At 37.1% G+C, this 24704-nt stretch overlaps 2 protein-coding genes across 2 annotated transcripts; both read right to left on the bottom strand.

The window, feature by feature from the left end:
• Positions 1 to 344: 344 nt before the first annotated feature.
• On the bottom strand, positions 345 to 12274 carry si:ch211-14k19.8 (uncharacterized). The gene is made up of 11 exons (XM_051702776.1): positions 12031 to 12274; positions 11080 to 11454; positions 6855 to 9296; positions 4488 to 4558; positions 4308 to 4366; positions 3341 to 3498; positions 2514 to 2673; positions 2236 to 2427; positions 1765 to 1986; positions 844 to 1000; positions 345 to 747 (listed from the first exon to the last, which is right to left on the bottom strand). Exons 1-11 carry the CDS (start codon positions 12071 to 12073, stop codon positions 673 to 675), a joined length of 3954 nt encoding a protein of 1317 aa, XP_051558736.1. The 5' UTR covers positions 12074 to 12274; the 3' UTR covers positions 345 to 672.
• Positions 12275 to 21017: 8743 nt separating this feature from the next.
• On the bottom strand, positions 21018 to 24085 carry ndufab1a (NADH:ubiquinone oxidoreductase subunit AB1a). Its single transcript, XM_051702778.1, has 5 exons — positions 23894 to 24085; positions 23304 to 23432; positions 22554 to 22641; positions 21380 to 21486; positions 21018 to 21269 (listed from the first exon to the last, which is right to left on the bottom strand). The coding sequence occupies exons 1-4, from the start codon at positions 24050 to 24052 to the stop codon at positions 21395 to 21397; spliced, it is 468 nt and encodes a 155-aa protein (XP_051558738.1). The 5' UTR covers positions 24053 to 24085; the 3' UTR covers positions 21018 to 21269; positions 21380 to 21394.
• Between the last annotated feature and the right edge of the window lie 619 nt (positions 24086 to 24704).

Genomic DNA, 24704 nt, shown 5'->3' with positions numbered 1-24704 from the left:
TTGTTTATTAAGTATCAGATTGGCCCCATTCACTTCCATTGTAAGTGCCTCACCGTAACTCAGATTTTCGCTTTTTTTAAATGAAAAGGAGGAACGAGTCAAAATTATTTTTTGTGGTAATCCACATTATGCCACAAATGCTGTCAATTGAGCTTAACTTGTTTTGAACCCGGAATATTCCTTTAAACTGTAATAGTCTGTGTTTACAGCTTTGGAACAATGTATTTGTAATGCATTGTGGCTGACCAATTTGTCCACTTTTGAAAATTCGTTTTACCAACTGAGGGTACGAAGAAATGTATACGCTGTTTTTGAAGCAAAATATTATCATTATAAACAAAAGATTTTAATCTCAATATTTTATTTCAATTGCTTTAGAATGAGCTGTTGGCACATGTAATGAAAAAAAAAAAAAAAAAAATCAATCACCAACAACAACAAAAAAATTACATATTATTGGCATAACACTGACAATTGCCCCAAAAGGTAATATTCTGGTTTTACACATCCATTAGTATGAACAATATTGTCCATGTACATTTTTTCAGTACATTTTTTTTTTCCCAATTAAATGAGATTTTATCAAGGTTGTTCTGTATAAACACAAGAATTCTGTGTTCCTTTAACACTTTATTAGTGTTGCCAATAAATACTTTTTTTTAAGTGTCTCCATTAAGCTGTCCAGCTCTTCTCTAAATCGACCAGCTCCATGCCTTCACAGTAAGAGCGAGGACGAGAGGCTTTCACCTGAACAGGAAATACATTTCTGTCTTTATTTTAGCTATTACAACAATATATATGAGATTGTGTGTAAGTATGACTTACTTTGTAAGTAACACTTACCGTGTTAGTATTTCTGTTGAGCTGCTGCAATAAAGGGAAGGGTGTCCACTGAATTGGCTCAATCGGCCAGCTACTGACAGATAGATCACTGGCCTTCCCAGAGTCCACCACACAATCCGCTAAACTGCAGTTGCTGAGATCCAAACCATACTGAGAACTGTATGCCCAAACATACACAGAAAAGCATATCTAAGCAAAAAATGTTTTGTGCATTTTTTATCCCTTTGTTGATGATACACAAAATATACAGATACAACCAATCAAACCAATACCAATAATGGTATCAGATGGTAATGCCATAGCTGATCAAAATATCCATACCATGGTATTTTTTCAAAGGTTTGATATCACCATAATACCCTGACAAAAAGCATGGTAATAACATGTAGTTTTGTACGTTAACCATCAACCAAAAAGAAAATAAATTAATTCTTTTTTTTCTCTCTCTCTCTTTTAATTTTAATATAATGACTGAATTTACACTGATAACTGATACACATAACTGCTAATTATTTTTATGTTCTGGCCAATAACAGGTATGATGGCCAATAATCTAAATCTAAATTTTGCATATAAAAATAAATATCAATTTTGTCTGTGTTAAAAAAAAATAATGTTCACTGTAAAGCTCCAGGCCACAATTTTACTAGCTTCAAATGAAATTTGATGAAAATGTCATCAAAACACTATAATGTTCAGTAAAAGATGAAAAACAGTTTTATCCTTTTGAAACCTGGGATAGACATTTTAAATCTGAAAAATAAGCGCAAATATTATCTGCTTCCAATATCTGCAAATTCAGACTGATACTGATGATAAAAAAAAAAGACATACTGGCCAATACCGAGATTTATCAAATTATCATTTTTTTCAACACAAACCAAATTATACATTTAGTAATATGGAAATAATCTATGGTACCTGTGAGGATATATGGTGTTGAGTTGTGTTCCACTACCATGGTATGTGGAGACAACAGAAAGAGTGTCGTCATGGTAACAGCAGGTACGATCAAGTGCTCTTAGGTGTAGTAATTCATCTGAGCGGGTGAAGGCGGGATTATCCAAAGAGTCCTCTGAGCCCGGCCACGACTTTCCCCAAAAACGAGCTGAAAGCTCATCGAAGTGATTGAATCGGCGGTAACTGTACACACACACACACACACACACACACACACACACACACACACACACACAGAAGACAATGGAATATTAACATCATTCACATATAAGTGTTTATTTGTGTTTCTCAGTTCAGTCCCTCCATATCTATAAAAAAAAGCAATGATTTCCTGCTAATTATTTCCAATAACAAAATCAGGCTACTACATCATAGATGATTGTATGGGTGTGTGTTTAGACAGAGATTAGTTTGATTGTTTGTGTGTAATACCTGCTGCGCGTTTGCTCCACTTTGGCTTGCAGAAGCATGGTTTTAAAACGACGCACTGCGAGATAAGCCAGGAGGGCCATAACTGCGGCTACAGTGATTAGTACCCCAAAGCACACGCCCACCAAACGTGGCCGGGTCATGCGCAGGTCACAGCGCTGACCCATAAACCAGTAATCCTCCCCAACAGGACACCTTCAAAAAAGAACAAACGTACAGTGTAGCAAGAGCTTGGTAAAAGTTCAAAGCAACACTGCATGTAACTGTAAAAAGTAACTCACTGGCAGATAGGTTGTTGCCCGGGGCGATGGACACAGATACCCTGATGTTTACAGTAGTCAGAGTGGCACACAGACCTACAGGTGGCATTACCCTTTGAAGAAACACACTGAAAGCCAGATGGGCATTCGAACAGCCATTCACAAACATCTGAATGCAAAACTGTGTGAGAGAGAGAAAGAAAGAAAGTTGAGAGGTTGAGATTCCAATTAAAGGAATATTTCAGGTTCAAAGCAAGTTAAGCTCAATTGACAGCATTTGAGACATAATGTTGATTACAACAAAAAATTATTTCGAATCGTCCCTCCTTTTCTTTGAAAAAAGCAAAAATCGAAGATACAGTGAGGTACTTACAATGGAAGTGATTGGGTCCAATTTTTGGAGTGTTTAAAGGAAAAAATGTGAAGCTTTTAATTTAAAATGGTTAAAACCTGTGTATTACTTGAGCTGTAAAGTTGTTAATATCATAGTTTTACGGTCATTTTAGGGTTTATGCCGTTATGTCATCATGGCAATGAAGTTGTAGAATTATATCTAACTTTACACAGAAAAGGTTAGTAAGTGATTATATCACACTAAAATCATGTTAACACACATATTGTTTATATCTTGTGGCTATACTTTTGAAATGGTGAGTATTTTAAGGTTTCCAGATTGGTCCCCTTCACTTCCACTGTAAGTGCTTCACTGTAACCTGGTTTTTGTTTTGTTTTTCAAAGAAAAGGAAGGGCGAGTCGAACTTAATTTTTGTGCTAACGCCACAAATAATGTTGATTGATGATAACTGGGACAGATGTAACTGGTTAAAATATCCTTGCTGGTCACTTACCTCCTACTGTAATATTTTGTACTCTAAATCCACCAACAAATATTCCTTTTTTTGGCAGTGGATTTAATCCTGCCTCCTGTAACAGAGACTTAACCCTCCCCAGCCAGGAAAGTGCCTCCACTGTCTCAAATCTAACTACTGTTTGCAGAACTGGACCACTGATGACAAAAAACAAAAAGCACCACCAATCAATTCGACATGGGTCATCAACACTCTGACATACAGTGGACAAAAAAACTAGTTGGACACTTCAGCCACACTTCAAAATATCAAACCAAGTGGCTTTTACTGTAAAGGAACTTTTCTTAAAACTTTTCTTAAAAGGTTCACTCAGTAACTTTTGTCTTTGTGTCATCTTGGAAGTACACTGACACCTAGCGGCTTGGATGCAACATCATTTAAAATCAATAGTTTTCAGTTTCAGAGTGTTCACAGTCAGACATGATTACTTTAATCAATGAGTGAAAGTGTCAAATAACAGGAAGGTTACTGAGAATAAGAGAGTAGTATTCGGCTGGTCATGTGATCCTAACATGGCTGCCCCCATGTGCGGACCCTCTCCATGCAGAATAAAACAGCTTTAATAAGGTTACTGTTATGACTAGATTCTTAATTTTAATGTGAGTGGTCAGGATTTCCTTGTCTTGTGGAGTTAAACTTTTTTTAATGAGGAAAAAAATACTGAGTGCACCTTTTAGAAGAAAACTGTTTGTAGACTTATTGTGATAAACTACGCCAGGTTGGATTGTAAGGGATGTGACTGCAAAAATCCACAAAAATGACTTTAAAAGTAATTGCAAAATGGCTCAAAAAAGTTAGATGTGAGAAAAGGTCTAGAATTATTTGTTTTCAGATGTAATTTGGGTTAATGTTTTGTTTTCTAATGCAATATCATTCATATGTTTTGAACATTCATAATTTATGTTCATATGTCAACTTATTACACATATACAGGTTGGCATTTTACCTGTGCCAGGTCACATGTTGACTCTGGTACCCAGAAACGCTCTGAAGAAATGGCTCCATCTACAGGAGAGGATGATTTCCAGGACATCATTGCAATACCAATCAGATGACAACATAAACTATCAACTCAAAACACTGCAGTAGCAACAGTATATAAGCAATAACATACTAATGGTTTTACCTCAAGGAGCCTCATACTAGGAGCAAAGTTTCCTTCCAGGATGACTTGTAAGAGAACTTGAAATGTTTTCTCTAAGAAACAGAAAAAAATATGTTTTTCAGGAAAACAAATAAATGGACCAACGATCTAAATGTACAAGAAAGGTATGTACTCAATGTTTGGAAGAGTGCAAATCAGGATAAAACAGGAGCCTGACATCAATCAATCTTGTTAAAATTTTGCTAAATGGTGATTTTTTTTTTTTCAGATTGTTTGTACTTATCACTGCTGAAAAGACCAGTTTAGACCAGCATGCAGCGAAATTGTTTTATCCAGTATTTGTTGTCTTGTTGTCCAGTAAAAATATCTAAAATCCTTAAAACAAGATGAATTTAGCCGTTTTAAGGGACATTTTTAGCTCCTACTCCGGGGTAGGTACTTGAGGGCCATAGAGTGACTGTTGGAGATGTTGCAGCCTGTGATTGGTCAAAAACCTATGATGCACAAATAGCTTTGCAGGCAGCATTTGTAAACAAACTTTTATCTGCTAGCCTGCTACTCAGAGGACTGCGCTAATTTTACAATTCTCTTAACAGATATAACATATAACAAACAAAGTATCCAAAGAGGATCACACGTTTCACATATGTGTGTGTGTGTGTGTGTGTGTGTGTGTGTGTGTATGACTTCATCAGGAGAGGAGAGCTTTGAGTTTTCATCGCATCTGTACTGTTTGTACTATGTGACTATACACAAAATAAAGTGATTTCTGGATTACTACATCGGATTTTTCATGGGATGACCGATATAAATAATCAGATGTTTATCGAGAGTGGGTAATTGAACTCTTTTATTCACTAAACCATCATAAAATCTAGTTTACATGAGGGAAGTGCGTGCCTGTTACTGTGTGGTTAACTTGCATCAAGATGTTTTTTTTAAATAAATAGTCGCTTTTCCACTATCGGGCCAGTGTGAGCCAGGGCTATCAACTGACCAGCTGGGGTCAATAGCCTCAGACATCAAGCCACGAGACCAGAATCTATCTGCGTTCCCACCATTGGGCAAATAGCCCCGCAGCACTGCCCTAAAATCTGCCTTTCACGCCACCCTGGTGCCAATATCACACACCCTGTCCATTTCACAAGCAAGAGGGAAGTTCAAGCTGAGTTATCATGTTATCTAGAATATCAAGTTTATATTGTTTGTAAACTTTAGCTAGCTAGCAAGATAAGTTAGCGTTGACAACTCACCGACTGTAACTGCCATGGTGTCCTGAGTGGTCTCTCCACTAACAGCAGGACGATGTCCCAGCACACCATCCATGACGACGAACCACGGAAAGTTGTTTCTTTGGGCACCGCTTTGTCTATTGTGTGTTTTAACGGATTTGTACTGTACCCGCAATTTAAATTTTTTCCCTAATTTCTACCATTGTGTGCTGGATACACAACCTGGCAAGTTCGGTGAAACTCCGCCTTTGACATTGACCCCATTTCACTCCCCAGTTGGCCTTGTTTGGCCCAAGGGTAATCAGCAGGCCAAAGGCCATTGGCCCCAAGAAGGCCCAGAGGCGGTACGATGAAGCCCCGGAAGTGACTGTGGGAATGCAACTGGCCCTGGCACGCACTAGCATGCCCTCATTTTGCCCGATAGTGGAAACATGGCTATTGAGTGAGTATTTCAGTAAAGTAATTTATGTTGAGTCATAAAAGCCTTTATTGTAAAAGATTGTGCTGATAAAAAGGTTTATTGTGCATTTTCAACATGATGTCCGCTGAGTTTGCATGGAAGTCTGACCACCACCCCTCTCCTCTCACTGCGGCTTTGTGACGCAGCATCACTCACACCGCTCACGCGGCGAGTCTAAAACCGTAACCTGAAGACACAGGCTGCATCTGAAAATGGGAAAATGCTGCCTTTGGAGGCTGTATAAGGAGGTAGGATGAAATAAGGGACTTTTTAAACTGTTCAGAGATATGTTTCCTTAAGAGTTCCATTCATCCAAAAACGATGTCGCTTAAACCATTAACTGTTTAGGCAGCAAAGCAGCTGCCTAAGTTTTCGGATGCAGCCAAAGTTCATATAAGACAGCCCTAACAAAAGCGTAGCTCCGATCCTGCCATCCTCCGGTCCTCCGTTGATTTTGTTGTTGTTGTTGCTATTGAATCGTGCGTGTCAACAACGTCAGAAGAAAAATGGTCGACACTAGATGACATCACTACAGGGGTTACTTTTGTGAATGCGAATGCAAAAAGAGAAAAAGTCTCCTCGGGTGTTCCGTTCCTCGTAAAAGTTCTCATCTAGAAAGTTACTAAGGGAAAAGTACTGGGACTGTAAGTGGGAAACTGCCTTTTGTTGAGCACAGTTGACAGAAATGGTACTCACCCTTTATTATTGCTGGTTGATCCTCCACTATGAAAAAATGCCTCCTGTGTGGCCATTTCCTGTCAGAGCTGGATGTAGTAGAATGGATCCAAGACTGAGTCTGACTGATTGCTTGTGTAGATCCAAGAGTCGGAGTGATTGTGTGTGTAAATCCTGTGTGTGATTTCGTTTGAGTAAGATAAGAGTTTGTGGTCGTATGTTTTGAAGGTCTGACGGTGCTGGGTTGTGGCACTAGAGTGTGCGAACGGAGGTGCACTGAAGGATTTTCTGTGGATGTAGAATGTGGAGTCATTTTGGGTTGTGGATTAGTTATAGAAGTCTGGCTGGTGTCCCAATGTGGAGTGGTTATGCTAACTGTTGAGGTGGTTTGAATAGCATGATCAGACATACTGACTGGAGAGCTGTGAGAGATGAAGGTAGATTTGATGTCATCAGATGAAGGACTCAATGTCCCAACAGCCCCTGCAGTGTGGTTGGTGATGCTATCAGTGTTCTCCGTTGATCCCCTATGAATGTCATTAAATGGAGAAAAACCAAGAGTTGTCTTCAAACTACTGGAAGTAGTCACACTACTAGAAGTAGTACTGGAGTTACTTACATCCACAGCTTGATCACTGCTTGCTTGGTCATTAATCACAGTAGAAAATCCTACATTGCTCTGTGTGTTTTCAGAAGGTGGAGGTGAATACTGAGGGGTAAGTGTGTGTATTGGTGGTTCGGCATGCGTACTTGATTGCATTAGTGGAGAGTTTGTTGGACTATAGGTATGGAACTCTGATGGAGACATATCAAGTTCCTTGGAATCTGTGTGGTTGTCAAATCTTACATTAGTTGTACCTTCAACCATGGTATTAGAGGTCACGTTGGGATTAATCTGAGGATTGGTAGAACTGGATGAAGGGATTGATGAAGGCGTTGTAATGGGGCTTTCCTGTCTTTCTTCATCTTGTCTCACTGTAGTGGGTAAATATGAGGTGCATGTAATTTTGAGGCAATCATTTTCATATGGAGATGGTTCTTTACCCCCTTCTGGTGTACTAGAACTCTTGCTAGGGGTATTAGTTGAGAAGGATGTGAAGGCACTGATTTCATTATTGATGTGTGAGGTCAGGTCAGAGATTTCAGTAGTGATGGACGCAGATGCTGAGCTGGTTTGTTGGTTGATTGGACTGTGCTGGGTTTGGATGCTGTGTGAGATGTGAATGGTTGATGCTACTGAAGAAGATTCCTGTGTGTGTTGAGCCTTTGTGATATGTGACGTGTGAGCAAACTGGTTTGTTGAAAGCATGCGTTCTGTTTCGCCTGAGGTTGTTGGTTCATTCTCCGTAGTAAAGAGGATGGTAACATTTATTGGGAGTTCAGTTATTCCACTTGTAAAATCAAGAGACTTGGAGTAACCTGAGTATTCAGTCGTATCGTTATCAGAAAACATTAATGGGTTGGTTTGATTAACGTCTGTTTGCTCTGAAACCGCAGCAGGTGTGCTACTAACCATTACTGAATCTCTGTAGATTGTTGGGTGTGTTTGATTAATAATGTTTAGATTTGGATGAGTTGACCTTGGAGAGCGATCCGTTCTGTCCATTTCCGATCCTATAGGTCGGTTGTCATGGGTGATTCCAAAAGTATTCTGATGGAACTGACTCTTTTCAATACTCTTTGATATTGTAAACTTGTCCCTGTTAGGGACCGTCACTGTGGTAACCTTGTGGTGATCCTTGTTAGGACTGTCACTGAGGAAGTCTGTCTGTTTAGAAGTTTCGTTCAGTGGCTCTTGATTGGTGCCTCTATTACGTGGCCTGATAGGAAGGAAGCTGGCTGTCAGAAACACTGAAGTTTGCGGATCACCTCTTTTACCCCTAAGTGTGCTAGAGTGAATTTTAGCAAATGTGTGAATATCTGTGAGCTGTGAACTTCCTGTATGCAATTCATTGTGTGTTACATCGCTTGTGTCTAAAACTGTGCTTGTTTTTGCAATAACATCAGTTGCCTGACTGGGTGTAGTGCCTAAAGACAGCAATGGTGACTGGAATTCAGTGGAAAACTGAGCCAGAGAAGGTTCGTGGGACAATGCTGCGAGTGTGTTCATGTGTGTTTTAGGGGCAGAATTTGTATCTGTCCCAGAGTGTGTATTAGGATAAGAATGTGTGCCAGCATGTATGAGGTCGGAGATCCAGGATCCAGCCGTTTCCTGTCTATTGTTTGTGTTTTCCTGCAGAAAGAGGGGTCTGCTCTTATCGGCCAGGTCAGATACACCTCCACCCTGATATACACTTTCGCCTCCATTAGTATATGTTTTGGGGGCCACATTGCTTGGGCTGGGAATGTCTGGAGTGTATGTCACACTGTTTGAGCCACTCAGAGAGGGAGACACCAGGTCAGTGTCAGAGAGTGTGTAAGGACTCAAAGCAAGAATATGGCTGTCCTCTGACGTGTTCCATCCTGAGAAACACACACACAAAGAGGAATGGAAACAGTAATATTATTCAACACACAGAATTCCAACACCAGAGGAAATACCCAACCACAAGCTGACCTTCAAATTAGATCATATTGTTAATACTTCATCTGAAATAGAAATGTCAGAAATGTGAGATTTCATTCAAACTAGTTTCTTCATGCATATATTATTGTACAACCCCAACTCCAAAAAAGTTGTGACAGGATGAAAAATGCTAATAAAAACAGAGTGATTTGTAAATTATATTCAGATTTTTGCTATATTGAAAACACTACAACTACACATTATATGATGTTTTACTTTTTGAATTTCAATGTTTTTTTGAAAATGTACAATAATTTCAAATCAGCTGACTGCAACACGCTCCAAAAAAGTTGAGACAGGGGCAATTTAAGAGTAATAACAATTTGACAAGTTGAAATAACAAGTTGATGTTAAACAGGAGAGGCAATTGTGTCAAAGTGCTGTATACTGTATAAGGAGCCTCCAAAAACAGCCAAGTCCTTCAAGAGCATGGATCATTCAAGACTTGTCAATTTGCCAAGGGATGCTTCAGCAAATAATCCAGCACTTTGAGAATGTAACCCAAAGACAAATTGGAAGGATTTGGGGCATTTCACCCTCTACAGTGCACAATATAGTTCAAAGATTCAAAGGATCTGGTCAAATCTTGGTGCGTAAAGGGCAAGACGAAAACCATTTCTGAATGCGCGTTATCTCTGATCCCTCAGACATCACTGTCTTAAAAAACATCATTCATCTGTAATGGATATCATGAAAATGGGCTTGGGATACTTAGTAAACCTTTGTTAGTCAACACCACTCACCACTGCATCCACAGATGCAAGTTAAGACTTTACTATGCAAAGCAGAAGCCCTACATCAACACTGTCCAGAAGTGCTGCCAACTTCTCTGGGGTCGGTCTCACCTTAGATGGAAAGTCGATCAGTGGAACTGTATTTTTTGGTCTGAAGAGTCCACGTTTAAAAACGTTTTTGAAAAACAAAGCCGTCGTGTTATCCGGGCCAAAGAGGAAAAGGACCATCCAAGCTGTTATTAGCGTCAGGTCCAAAAGCCAGTGTCTGCATGGGCCCGGGGTGTGTCAGTGCCCATGGCATGGGTAACTCGCACATCTGTGAGAACACCATGAATGCAGACAGATATGTACAAATGGGGAGCAACATATTCTGCCATCCAGCACCGTCTTTTCCAGGGACGTCCCAGAATTTTCAAACCACATACTGCCCGGATTACAAGTGCATGTCTGTGTGAGCAGAGAGTGCAGGTGCTAGATTGGCCTGCCTGCAGTCCTGAATGGTCCAATTGACAATGTGTGGCGTTATGAAGCACACCATACAGCAACGAAGACCCTGTACAATTGTGCAGCTAAAGACTTGCATAATGGATGAATGGGGTAAAATTTCACTTTCTAAACTTAACAAACTTGTGTCTTCAGCGCCCAAATGCTTAATAAGTGTTATTAGAATAAATGGTGTTTCACAGTGGAAAACAATCGACTGTCCCAACTTTTTTGGAGCATGTTGCAATCATCTGATTTGTAATTACTGTACATAAAAAAAAAAAACGATTAAAAAAAAAATTTAATTCACAGGTTAAAACATAATATAATGTGTAGTTGTAGGGTGAATATAATTTACAAATCACTCCTGTTTGTTTTTATTAGCATTTTTCATACTGTCCCAACTTTTTCGGAATTGGGGTTGTATATGTTTTGGATAACACTTTGCTGTCATTGAACTTACTCAGATGTAATGCACCTGAAGTTTTCACAGTCCTTCTCAAATTCCATTCAATGACTGTTCTCCCCCTTCCAGAAAATAGCACATGCTCCTCTTTTTCATAGGTCAGTTTATCCTCATTCCCAAATGTAATCCCAAGACAAGCACCATTACCAACAGAAATAACATCTATCCAAACTGTCTGATTTTTATGCGCATAAATAATCCAAGTGCAAGTTACATCCAGTAGTTTATTTGTGCTCTTTTCAGTAATCTTGTTAAATGTAGGGCTGGTGGGGTGTAATACACCGGGTAAAGAGTACTGGATAGAGCCACTCCTCTCTCGAAGAATGTTAATTTTACCTCCACAGTCTGGACTCAAGCTCAGCAGTGCATTACCTGTGCAAAGAAACACAATCATTATCATCATCATCATTATTATCATCAGATGCACTATACAGATATTATTATTTATTCTGTTGTTTTATTAAACTTAATCCTATTTCAAAAGTCCCATACATAAAGGTACCATTAAAATGTTTCTGCCAAAACACCATAGTTACTACAAGAAAACTATGGTAACTTTGTATTAGCAACCACTATCATAAAAAAAAAAAAAAAAAAAAAAAAAAAAAAAAAAACATAAAGTAGTACCACATAGTAGTATTTGGTGTTCTTTCTAGTACATAACCATGTAAATACCATGATACTATTATCTGATACTATCACTGTACCATGGTACCGCCACAGAACTTTTTATAGGAGAGAGTTTCCATATTACTGTTTTATGATATTACAGTATTAACAATTACTGTAGTAACTTTTGTATCATGACAGAATCTACCCAATGTAATTTTTTTATTATTATAAATAATATAGTCTATAAAAATACAACATTATGTTTAGTTTTCAACTCTATATGTCTAGCACAAATGTCTTTTGTTCCCTTATGTGTAAATGAAATGATCGTCTTACCTGGAGCGAAGATAAAAAGTAAAACATACACAAAACGACGCATTTTGTGAATTGAAACATTCCAGGCAGGGGTACGTCCTCACAGTTAATTCCATAAAGAACATCTAACACACCTTAAAATATGGTGTAGATGGGGCTACACATATGAAAATATGTGTCACGGGGATTAATAGCCGTTTTCTTTCTCTTTTTATAGAAGAGTCAAATTCTCCCTCAATCCGCGCGCCGAGACACTGTTGACGAGCAGACCGCAGCACGGTGAAATGAAACACATGCGCGTGTGCGCAGGCGCCTGCGGAGTGTAGAACACAGGGTAAACATATGATTGCGATTAGGCATCTTTTTAAGAGGAAAATTGGACGGAAGCGGTTAAAAAGTTAACGGGACAGAGGGGTTTCAAGACTGGGTTAATTACCTAGGTTTTGTGTGTGTGTGTGTGTGTGTGTGTGTGTGTGTGTGTGTGTGCTCTGAGCTATATAGTTTAGAAGCTACATTTTTAAAGAAACTAAACATGGCAAAACTTGTCTTCATAAAATACGTTTTAATGTATAATTATTATTATTATTATTATTATTATTATTATTGTTTTTTTTTTTTTTTTTTTTTTTTTAGGGTTTGGACCAAAGTTACTTTATGGTAGGCCTAATTACAATTAGCTTTATATAACCGCAAAATTCTGTGGAATGTCCTCATTAGATAGTTAAGTAATGTGAGTGGTTAAGAGAAAACAGAGAAAGTGTTTGTGCTTGCCTGGCAAACTTGTGCTATCAATTTAAACTATAAATTAATTTAAAGGGATAGTTCACACAAAAATGAAAGTTCTTTCATCATTACTCACCCTCATGCCATCCTAAATGTGTATGGCTGTCTTTCTTCTGCTAAACACAACCGAAGCTTTTTCAGCTCTGTAGGTCCTTACAATCCAAGTGAATGGGTACCAATATTTTGTAGGTCCAAAAAGCACATAAATGCAGCATAAAAATAATCCATAAAACACCAGTGGTTAAATCCATGTCTTCAGAAGCAACATGATAGGTGTGGGTGAGAAACAGATAAATAGTTAGGTCCTTTTTTACTATAAATGTGTGGTTCTCACAACGATAATCACTCGTAATACAAGCAGTCTGTTTCCACCTCAAAATGTTATATTATATTTATTTTATATTTAATTATATTTATTTTCTTCAAGAAGTGTTTATTTTCGTTGGATATTTTTTGCTTATGTTTTATTTTCTTTGTCGCATTGCTTTGAGAATATATTAAGTTTCTTGAGCAAAGTTTATAATAATAATAATGTAACAAGGTAAGCATCAAAGTAATGTTAATTAAACAAAAAGACACAAACATAAACACATACAGGGCAGCTGCCCGTAACTCTCTCTCTCTAACTGCCGCCTCCGGTCGCCTTTATCCCTCTCCAGGGTTTGATTAGCCTGATTAGGGGCTGGGTGTGCAGCATCAAGACCCGGCCCCGCCCTCCTCCCTGCCACACTCCTCCCTCCTTTCCTTCAGGCCAGGGAGCCCCCAGCATGATGTACATTTGTTGACATTTATTTACTTAATTTGACATTGTTTGTATTCTTCCAAATAAAGAGGAAGTAGTTTTAATTTATAAAGTATTTAATTCACTGACTGGAGTTCCAAAAATAGGCATTACAATATGGTTATTTTTCATATAAACCAATTTGTATTGATTTTCCAGACAACTTTTACTATATCGTGATATATATCATTATCGTGATATAAAATTATTCATATTGTGATATAAGATTTTGGTCATATCACACACCCCTACTACCTTCCATGTGTATTACCAACAGATCATATCAGTGTGCATGGTACCACCACTACAGTACTTTTTTTTTTTTAAGTATACATAGGCAGCTCACTAGTTTTTGAGACAGTTACTCTCCACAAACACAAATTTCTTTCAGCCGAAGACTGAAACTGTGAATCCTTGTCTGAATCTGAGAAAATTTTCCTAAATTTTATTTAGATTTATTTATATTTACATTTTCCTAGATGCACAAAAATGTCTTCACACTCACACACACAGAAGAGGAAATGCCTGGAGCTTCCATCACTCGCCTCTCATCATCACAGTGAGAGGTATGTTCACAGACGCCCAGTGACATACTAAAACACACATTAACACAGAGGGAGGGAGAAGGATTTATTACACCTGAAAAGGAAACATAGGCTCACTAAAGTCCAGAGGAGCAAGCTAAGAGGTTCTGTTAAATCTAACCTCTGTTGAACCCAACGACAACCACAGTTCTTTTAATTGACAAATTTCATCAATCTAAGATTATAAGTATACCTCAAAGCTAAATAAAACTGTCTGATTTTATTGCAATGCCACATCATCACTTATTTAAAAAGTCTAGAATAAAGATAAATAATACATAATGACTGCTTTGCTGTGTATTTCTGAAACTGACTTGCTTTATCCATGAACCTCGAAATAGCATTATACAGCATATGCAGGATATATATCTTATTGAAAGTTAAGCCAAGCTAACGTTCAGGTTTAATGTAGGCCTTAGGTGGGGAATGACAACTGTACAGTCTTTCTAGTCTTGAAAACACATCTAAAAAGTCATCTTTACATAGCCAAGTAAAAAGGGATAGTCCACCCAAAAATGACAATTCTCTCATCATTTACTCACTCTCATTGCTTTTATGCTGCCTTTATGTGATTTTTGGAGTTTGAAAGGTCTGGTCACCATACACTTACATTGTATGGACCTACAGAGCTGAGATATTCTTCTAAAAATCTTTGTTTGTGTTCTGCAGAAGAAAGAAAGTCATACACATCTGAGATGACATAAGGGTGAGTAAATTTAAGAGTAAATTTAGAATTTTTTTTATTTTTGGGTGAAATATCCCTTTATTATGCAGAAACATCTAGAAGCCATTCATAGGTTAATTTTCTTGAAAACTGTAAACACTGTCTCTGTGGTGCTATAAACATTACTGTTTGTTTTGAGTGGCCCGCTTAGACCCACCCCAACAACATTCCTCAACCAGTGGCGTGAGGTGGAGGAGGGACTATCTCTTTGTTTGACCAGTTGCTGGTGGAGGGTGTATTCAGAAAGCTGTTTCGAAAACAATGTTTATATATATATATATATATATATATATATATATATATATATATATATATATATATGTGTGTGTGTGTGTGTGTGTGTGTGTGTGTGTGTGTGTGTGTGTTTATATATGTTTAAATTACATATATCAGCTTTAAGCAATTTCCGTTTTATTTAAGGTGCACTCATAAAAAAAAAAAAATGATTCCTCATTTAAAAGTTTAACTCCTAAAGACATTAATTGTAATTTTGCAATGTAAGAAATCATGACCATTCACATTAAAATGAAGACTCCAGTTATATCAGTAACCTTATAAAAGCTGTTTTATTCTACATGGAGAGGGTCCGCACATGGGGGCAGCCATGTTAGAATTACATGACCAGCCTCATACTACTCTCTTATTCTCAGTAACCTTCCTGTTATTTGACACTTTCACTCACTGATCAAAGTAATCATGTATGACTGTGAACACTAAATTTCTACAATGACATCTGAAACTGAAAACCACTTATTTTAAATGATGTTGCATCCAAGCCGCTAAATGTCAGTGTACTTCCAAGATGACACAAAGACCAAAATTACTGAGTGCACTTTTAAAGCTGAAGCAGATCCATTCTAAAACGGAGCCTACAAGGTTAGCATCAAAACACAACGCAGTAGTACACTGGCGAGGAGACAAAAGGCTGTTTTTTATTTTTATGGACGTCTATGTAGGAGATGTATCCGCGTGCTGAATAAACTGTTTTTGTGAGGAAACAGCTCATCACTTATTTAACCGACCGCCTTTCCACTAATCTTCAACATGTTTTACACTAAACAATCCTTTTGAGATGAACTATGTGTGGAGTTTACTACGATAAAATTGCTGTTTTATAAGCGATAGGTAGGACTCATTTACGGTGTTATGAAACAACTGGGGATGTGCGCGTGCATGTGAATAATTTTACTTGCCTGTTCAGCAGATTCGTTCAATGTGAATTGTCAGTGAGTAAAGAAAAGGCGTTCTGCACATTATAAAAAATGTTGGTATCATTATTAAACAGAGTTGTTTCATTGATGTCTGTTCTAATGAATTTGACACAGTTTAAGAGCGATTTTAACGGTTTCACAGGGTAACATCTGGTTTCCCATGTTGAGGTGGGACATTGGTTTGAATGGGAACTGGCGCTTACACTTGTCAAGAGCAGTAAATCACAAGTGGAACTCTTTTATATACAACACTAAAGCATCATAGGCTGATGAGTGTCAATAATATACTTTCAATAGCATTTTTTCCTTTATAATGAATAATGGCTTAATTAACCATAATGGTTTGAGTAACTTTCTCCTACCATTGAAAAATGAACAAAATGACCTGGTAGTAAAAATTGGATTTTCAGTTCAGTGGTAAGTCATGTTGGTGCTTCACTCAACGACCCAAGTTCAAATGCTGGTTCATCAAGTGTAATTGTATCATTGCTGCAGGTTATGATGTACTTTAAATAGGTCCATTGAAAACTATTTTGTAAAACACAGACACAATTTATTATATTGTTTTAAACAAATTTATCAAAATATCAACCAAATCTGACAGCCAGTAATCACAGTATAACCTACTGAATTTTCTGAGAATGGCTGAATTACTGAGAAGAATATTATGAACTTCGCTGTCTATACTTTACTGGCTTTTTTTAAATTGTCAAACTATTTATTTAAGTTAAGATCTTAAGATTTTGCCAAACAAACGAAGTCATTGTTTCTGAAGATCTTTCTCATGTTTTCTCAGAGTATCATTTATCAGTTTGGCCTTGTACATGCTCTCCAGTCCCCACACAAAAACAAAATTGCATTTCTGAAAGATCATCTTTTGGCAGTGTCATGGGTATCATAATTATACGACATTTGCATGCACAGAACCTTTGACAAGTACAGGATGTTATTATATTAATTTAATTAGCAGATGTTTACTGGGGAATTGAACTCAGGTCTATTCATATGATTATGATCATGCTATCGTTAGACCAACCAGCTTTTCTATTATTGACACATTTCAGCCTGTGATGCTTTACTGTTGCAAATTAAAGAGCTTCACTTGCGATTTACTGCTCTTGACAAGTGTAATCGCCAGTTCAAACCAATGTCCCACGTTAACATTGGAAACCAGATGTTACCCTGTGAAACCGTTAAAATCGCTCGTAAAATTTTGTCAAATTTATTGGAACAGACATCGATGAAACAAAGCATCGATGAAAATAATGATACCAACTTGTTTGTTTTTTTTTGTTTTTTTTTGTATGTGCAAAACGTCTTTTCTTTATTCATTGACAATTCACATTGAACGAATCTGCTGAAAAGGCAAATAAAATTATTCACATGCACGCGCACATCCCCAGCTGATCCATAACAATTTATACCAGTCTTCAGAGATTCTTTTATTTACTGTCTCCAGCTCGCAAAAATTATTGAATTAAAATAAGTGTTTAATATTAAAATATTATACATTTTGTACAATATTGTATATTATCTCATGAAAACAAATAAATAGATTTATGTTTTTTTTCCTTTGGCTTTTAGGATTTAACAATTAAATTATGCTTAAATAAATTGTAATGATAAATATATTATATATGTAATCATATGAATGTAATGACTATTATGACTGGTGTGTGTCCCCAATAATTATGATATAAAATAATATATATTTTTAAATAGATTAAGACTCTCCTGCTGAAATCCGCAGCAGCAAAAGCGCTCTCACTGAAATACATTCCACAAACATTACATTTCCAAAATACGTTAACTAACATAGAAATATCTCAAAATCTACCACAAGTAAAAGTGCAACGTAAACTGTAAAAAAAAAAAAAAAAAAAAAAATGTTTTCGTAATGTCGTAAACTCAGAACGCGGTCCATTAACCTCAGCCGTTATATGATTGGCCAGAGAAGACTAACAAAGAGTAAAAGCGCAGAGGTTGATATCTCTGTATAGAATATCTCTGGCTGAAGTATGTCATTTTTGCGCTACTAGCGCCACCAAACTGAATTGCAGAAATAAACTTTGTTTTCAAAACAGCTTTTTGAATACGCCCCTCGTCTGTCGTTGGTCAAACAAAGAGATAGTCCCGCCCCCAACTCACGCCATTGGTTTAGCCATGTTGTTGGGGCGGGTCTCTCAAACAGCAATTTTCATAGCAACAGAAACGGTGTTTACAGTTTTCGAGAAAATTAACCCATGAATGACATACTAATAGTTGTCTCTGCATATTAATCTAGGATAGGGAAAAGTATTTTAACACAGAAAATGTTACATATCGGTCATCAGAAATAACAGTTCTAAGGGAAATGCTAAGGATGAGACTATGTTTTAATCCTCTGAACTGTCACTACAGGAATCCATGTACAAATGTGGAATTTTTTAATCCATTAGGCAACAATGTGAAAGTATAATTTTCTTCAGCATTGTTAACAGTTGTTAATATTATTTGTGGTGTGTTAATGGTTGTAGTGGAAGAATTTGACTAATTTGATTAGTGTTTACTAATTACTGCTGGAAAATAAAAATGTGTCCTAATATAACTTTGTAGCACTCTCTTGGATTCAACTCTGGAAAAGTCCAAATGTGGATGTGATATCCAACGGTTATTTGGAGGGGATGGGTCGTGCATGTAGTAGTCTTGCAGGGCGCAGACAGACCCTTCTCCTGGACTTGGCAAACATTTCCAATGGGTGGTGCTATAACATACCAGATAGTCTTTTGTAGTCACAGTTGAAGTCAGAAGTTTACATACACCTTAGCCAAATACATTTAAACTCAGTTTTTCACAATTCCTGACATTTAATCGTAGAAAACACTCCCTGTCTTAGGTCAGTTAGGATCACTGCTTTATTTCAAGACTGTGAAATGTCAGAATAATAGTAGAGAGAATGATTTATTTCAGCTTTTATTTCTTTCATCACATTCCCAGTGGGTCAGAACTTTACATACACTTTGTTAGTATTTGGTAGCATTGCCTTTAAATTGTTTAACTTGGATCAAATGTTTTGGGTAGCCTTCCACAAGCTTCTCACAATAAGTTGCTGGAATTTTGGCCCATTCCTCCAGACAGAACTGGTGTAACTGAGTTAGGTTTATATCCTTGCACACACATGCTTCAGGTCAGGGCTTTGTGATGGCCACTCCAATACCTTGACTTTGTTGTCCTTAAGCCATTTTGCCACAACTTTGGAGGTATGCTTGGGGTCATTGTCCATTTGGAAGACCCATTTGCGACCAAGCTTTAACTTCCTGGCTGATGTCTTGAGATATTGCTTCAATATATCCACATCATTTTCCTTCATCATGATGCCATCTATTTTGTGAAGTGCACCAGTCCCTCCTGCAGCAAAGCACCCCCACAACATGATGCTGCCACCCCCATGCTTCACGGTTGGGATGGTGTTCTTCGGCTTGCAAGCCTCACCCTTTTTCCTCCAAATATAATGATGGTCATTATGGCCAAACAGTAAAATTTTTGTTAAATCAGACCAGAGGACATTTCTCCAAAAAAGAAGATCTTTGTCCCATGTGCACTTGTAAACTGTAGTATGGCTTCTTTATGGTGGTTTTGGAGCAGTGGCTTCTTCCTTGCTGAGCAGCCTTTCAGGTTATGTCGATATAGGACTCGTTTTACTGTGGATATAGATACTTGTCTACCTGTTTCCTCCAGCATCTTCACAAGGTCCTTTGCTGTTTTTCTGGGATTGATTTGCTCTTTTCGCTCCAAACTATGTTCATCTCTAGGAGACAGAATGCATCTCCTTCCTGAGTGGTATGATGGCTGCATGGTCCCATGGTGTTTATAATTGTGTACTATTGTTTGTACAGATGAACGTGGTAGCTTTCAGGCATTTGGAAATTGCTCCCAAGGATGAACCAGACTTATGGAGGTCCACAATTTCTTGGCTGATTTCTTTTGATTTTCCCATGATGTCAAGCAAAGGGGCACTGAGTTTGAAGGTAGGCCTTAAAATACATCTATAAGTACACCTCCAATTCAGTACACCTCATATCCGAAGCTAATTGTCTAAATGCTTGACATCATTTTCTGGAATTTTCCAAGCTGCTTAAAGGCACAGTTAACTTAGTGTATGTAAACTTCTGACCCACTGGAATTGTGATATAGTCAATTAAAAGTGAAACAATCTGTCTGTAAAATTTGTTTGGAAAAAGTACTTGTGTCATGCACAAAGTAGATGTCCTAAACAACTTGCCAAAACTATAGTTTGCTAATATGAAATCTGTGGAGTGGTTAAAATATTAGTTTTAATGACTTCAACCTAAGTGTATGTAAACTTCTGACTTCAACTGTACATAGTAGTATGGTGACTCATACTTTAAACCCATAACCATCATTTAGGCATCCACTTATTTTAACAGAACCTATGAATTTGCAAGTGTCTATGTGCTTTATCATGACCTACTGATCATAGCTAATGCCACTCCAACATTTAAATGTAAACTCTAACAACTTCTGGTACTCTACCACACTCTTACTGATGCTGCATTCTTATTACCACTTTTAGGTTTTTTCTTTTCTTTTTTCTTTTTTTGTGGGTTTGTACAGGATTTATATGTCAAAAAGCAAAGAATTGTGTATATACATATGCATGAACACATTAACAGCTATGCACTTACAATAGAAGCCTAGACTTCCATTGCAAGTGACTTTCCATACACATTTTTTTACAAACTGATGGATGTTGACATTATCTTCTGTGGTATTTTACTGCATGCCACAGATGCTGTAGATAGAGCTTAATTTGTATTTAACCCAAAATATTTTTTTAATAATAGGACCAGTCCCACTGACAAAGATGGTATAGTTTAAATGGTCTTAATACATCTGAAGAGAGACATACATGAGGTCCTTTAAAAGTGATTTAATGTCTTTATTACTGTAGTATTCATATGAATATTCACAATATTTTCACACTCTTAAAGTCTGAATAAGACGCTTGTGCATGCACCTAGCAGAGAAAGATGTAGACCTGAAAATCACAAGCAACCAAAAAAAAAATTATGAAGACAGATTTTTAAGATTTATCTAAATATAAAAAGAAAACAGGCAAAAAAGAAGAGTTTGTCAAAACCTCCATGGACTTGTTCATGTGACAGAATTCTCTTTACCTGAATAAAAAAGGAAAAACAAACACACCTGATGTGACACCAACAGGAACAAAATTACTGAATTTTCTGTTTACATTTGTCTTTAACGTTTGAATAGTAATTAAACTCACAATAATTCGTCATTCTCATTCATAGACATCCTTCTTGTCTGCGATGTACTGAACAATCTCTTGTGGTGTCATCAACTTTTCTGCTTCAGCATCAGGAATCTCAAAACCTGCACAAGAGAGCAAACGTGGTTAGGTAAACACACACACACACACACACACACACACACACACACACATACTGAAAAGGGAGTCTTTTGTGTGTATTACTATGCTGATACTACCAAGTTAAAAGGATAGTTCACCCAAAAATGAAAATTCTCTCATCATTTACTCACCCTCATGCTATCCCAGATGTGTATGACTTTCTTTCTTCTGCTGAACACAAACAAAGATTTTTAGAAGAATATCTCAGCTCTGTAGGTCCTCACAATGTAAGTGAATGGTGACCAAAATTTGGAAGCTCCAAAAGGCACATAAAGGCAGCATAAAAGTAATCAATAAGACTCCAGTGGTTAAATCTTTGTCTCCTGAAGCAATCCAATCGGTTTTGGGTGAGAACAGACCAAAATGTAACTGATTTTCACTGTTCATCTTGCCATTGCAGTCTTTAGGCACGATCATGATTTCAAGCTTGATTACACTTCATTACATCAAGCTTGAAATAATGACCAACAAGGAGACTGCTGATGTCAAGATTTATAGTGAAAAAAGGAGTTATATTTTGGTCTGTTCTCACCCCAAATCGATTGGATTGTATTCAGAAGACATGGATTAAACCACCGGAGTCTTATGGATTACCTTTATGCTGCCTTTATGTGCTTTTTGGAGCTTGAAAGTTTGGTCACCATTCACTTGAATTGTATGGACAAAAACACCTCATATCTTCATCAAAATATCTTCGTTTGTGTTACGCGGAAGAAAGAAAGTCATGCTAGTTTGAAACACCATAAGGGTGAGTAAATGATAAGAAGATTATCATTTATGGGTGAACAATTTCTTTAATAACACTAGAAGAAATATACTAGATGAGAATACTCCGAGGACTTCAATAAGTATGTTTGGGATCACTGCACAGATTTACCATCTGTAATGACATAACACTTCATACCTTAAGTTTCGTCTTCAATAAATAATTACAATTCCTAACTTTTAAATTTCCTTACAGTGGGAATTCTGTGAAACTTATAAACAAAATTTTAAACAACAAATGTAAAAAGAGTACAAATGTACAAACCAAATTCATCTTCCATGGCCATGATGATCTCCACCTGGTCTAAACTGTCCAATCCCAAGTCCTTCATGAAGTGAGATGTAGCCTGAAGCTATAAAGAATGATATCAATTGATTGATCATCACTGTCAAAACTGTGACACCAGAGAGTGGAATACAGTATATTTAAAGGGGTCATGACATAAGGAATCAAAATTTCATTGATCTTTTGGCATATAAGAGGTCATTGTACTATAAAAACATACTGTAAGTTTCAGAACTCAAAACTTCCTCCTCACAGCAAAAAAAAGCATTTGTTGAAAACAAGCTGTCAAAACGACACGTTCTCTACTTCCTCCACATTATGATGTCACACTGTGGTAGACATTTGCATCTGTCTGCCTCCACAACAACACATCAAGGCCTATTTTACCTTATCACTTCTGTAGCCCGCCCAGTAGCGGTGCAGTGAGATGGCAAGTAGAGAGAGCAGGTCAGTCAAGAGCAGAGAGCCAATCATAACAGTGAGCGTTTACGGTCTTAAAGGAGAGGCAGCACCAAAACAGAGCATTTCTGACAGAGGGCCAGAATGAGGGTGAAAAATTATCATGTTTGTGCAAAATACTTTACTAATATTATAAGTGCATCTTAAGGAACATATATATATATATATATATATATATATATATATATATATATATATATAAAGGCATGTCATGACCACTTTAAGCCAAATTAAAATACATGATTTCCATCTGACCATCTGAGTATCTACCTTCTCAGGGTTGATCTTGTCATACAGCTTCAGCACATAGAGAACACGGTCACGGATAGTCTCTAGCGTTAATGGGGGCAAATCACCATAATGCCTCCACTGAGAGACCTGAAGCGAACTGGCAGAGATCTGCAAAAGGAAGACAATACAGAAAAACACATTTTAATACAAAATTTAGCATATGCCACAAGAGACAGCCAGGATAAAACTACATATACATGATGTAAAAATTATCTAAATGTATTTTTATTATTATTATTATTATTATTTTAATCATAATTGTATACATGTAATCTTGCAACATTTCATGCCTACTTACAAATTATAATTGTATAGAGCAAAAAGTAAATGCCTGGAATTCAATAAGAGACAAATCAAATGATTTGACACAATAACGTAAGTTAAATTAGGGAAATATTATTACTACTGATTGTATACGCAACTCATTTGGTTCCAACTTTGGATATATATATATACTGTGTTGCAACTTAAATATGTTTAATATTGTTGTTAGTCTATCATGTAAGTCATTGCAACTAAAGACACGGGTAGGTCATTGGACGTCATCAGTCATTCACACAAACACATACCTGCGTCAGCAAAGACTTGTGTCCATAAGTCAGCTGTGAGAATGTTCGGCTGTGAGTGAGCGGAGCTGCTGTTAATATCGCAGCATTATTGACACGGTTAATAAATACTGAACGTTGGTTCAGTGACCGGACACACCGGGCAATGATGCGCGCCGCCATGTTTGACACTGTGCTGGCACAATGCACGAGACTGACACTGCGCCTGCGCGACACAATCCCCACGTTAAAATAAAGATCTCAAATGGTCACGTTTTGTATTTATAAATGTAGCATTTTATGTAAAACTAATCTTTTCACAACTTTTTGTCTTTTTACTTTTACAATTTATATGCTGTTTGTCACACAAATTGTTTTCAATATTATCAATGTACAACCGTTTGTAACCCGGTTTCTCGCTGGCTTTTTTTTTCTTCTGATTTCTCTTTGTTTTAATACAGATATATATATATATATATATATATATATATATATATATATATATATATATATATATATATATATATAGATAGATAGATAGATAGATAACCACAAAAAATGATTTTGACTTGTCCCTCCTTTTCTTTAAAAAAAGCGTAAATCTGGATCACAGTGAGGCACTTACAATGGAAGTGAATGGGGGCCAATCCGTAAACGTTAAAATACTCAGTTTCAAAAGTATAGCCACAAGTACGGCTGCCACCCGTCCCGTATTTAAATATAAAATGATGCGTCCCTTATCGAATCAATACGGGACGCGATTTGTCCCGTTTAAGCTGGTCAGATGTCGTCACGGCGAAATCGTTCCAGATCGCTAATTTAACATTGATATACA

The sequence above is a fragment of the Myxocyprinus asiaticus genome, chromosome 7 (assembly GCF_019703515.2).
Source record: "Myxocyprinus asiaticus isolate MX2 ecotype Aquarium Trade chromosome 7, UBuf_Myxa_2, whole genome shotgun sequence".
NCBI classification, from domain to species: Eukaryota; Metazoa; Chordata; class Actinopteri; order Cypriniformes; family Catostomidae; genus Myxocyprinus; species Myxocyprinus asiaticus.
Note: the sequence above shows the minus strand (reverse complement) of the source record. Positions and strands in the feature narration are given on the sequence as shown.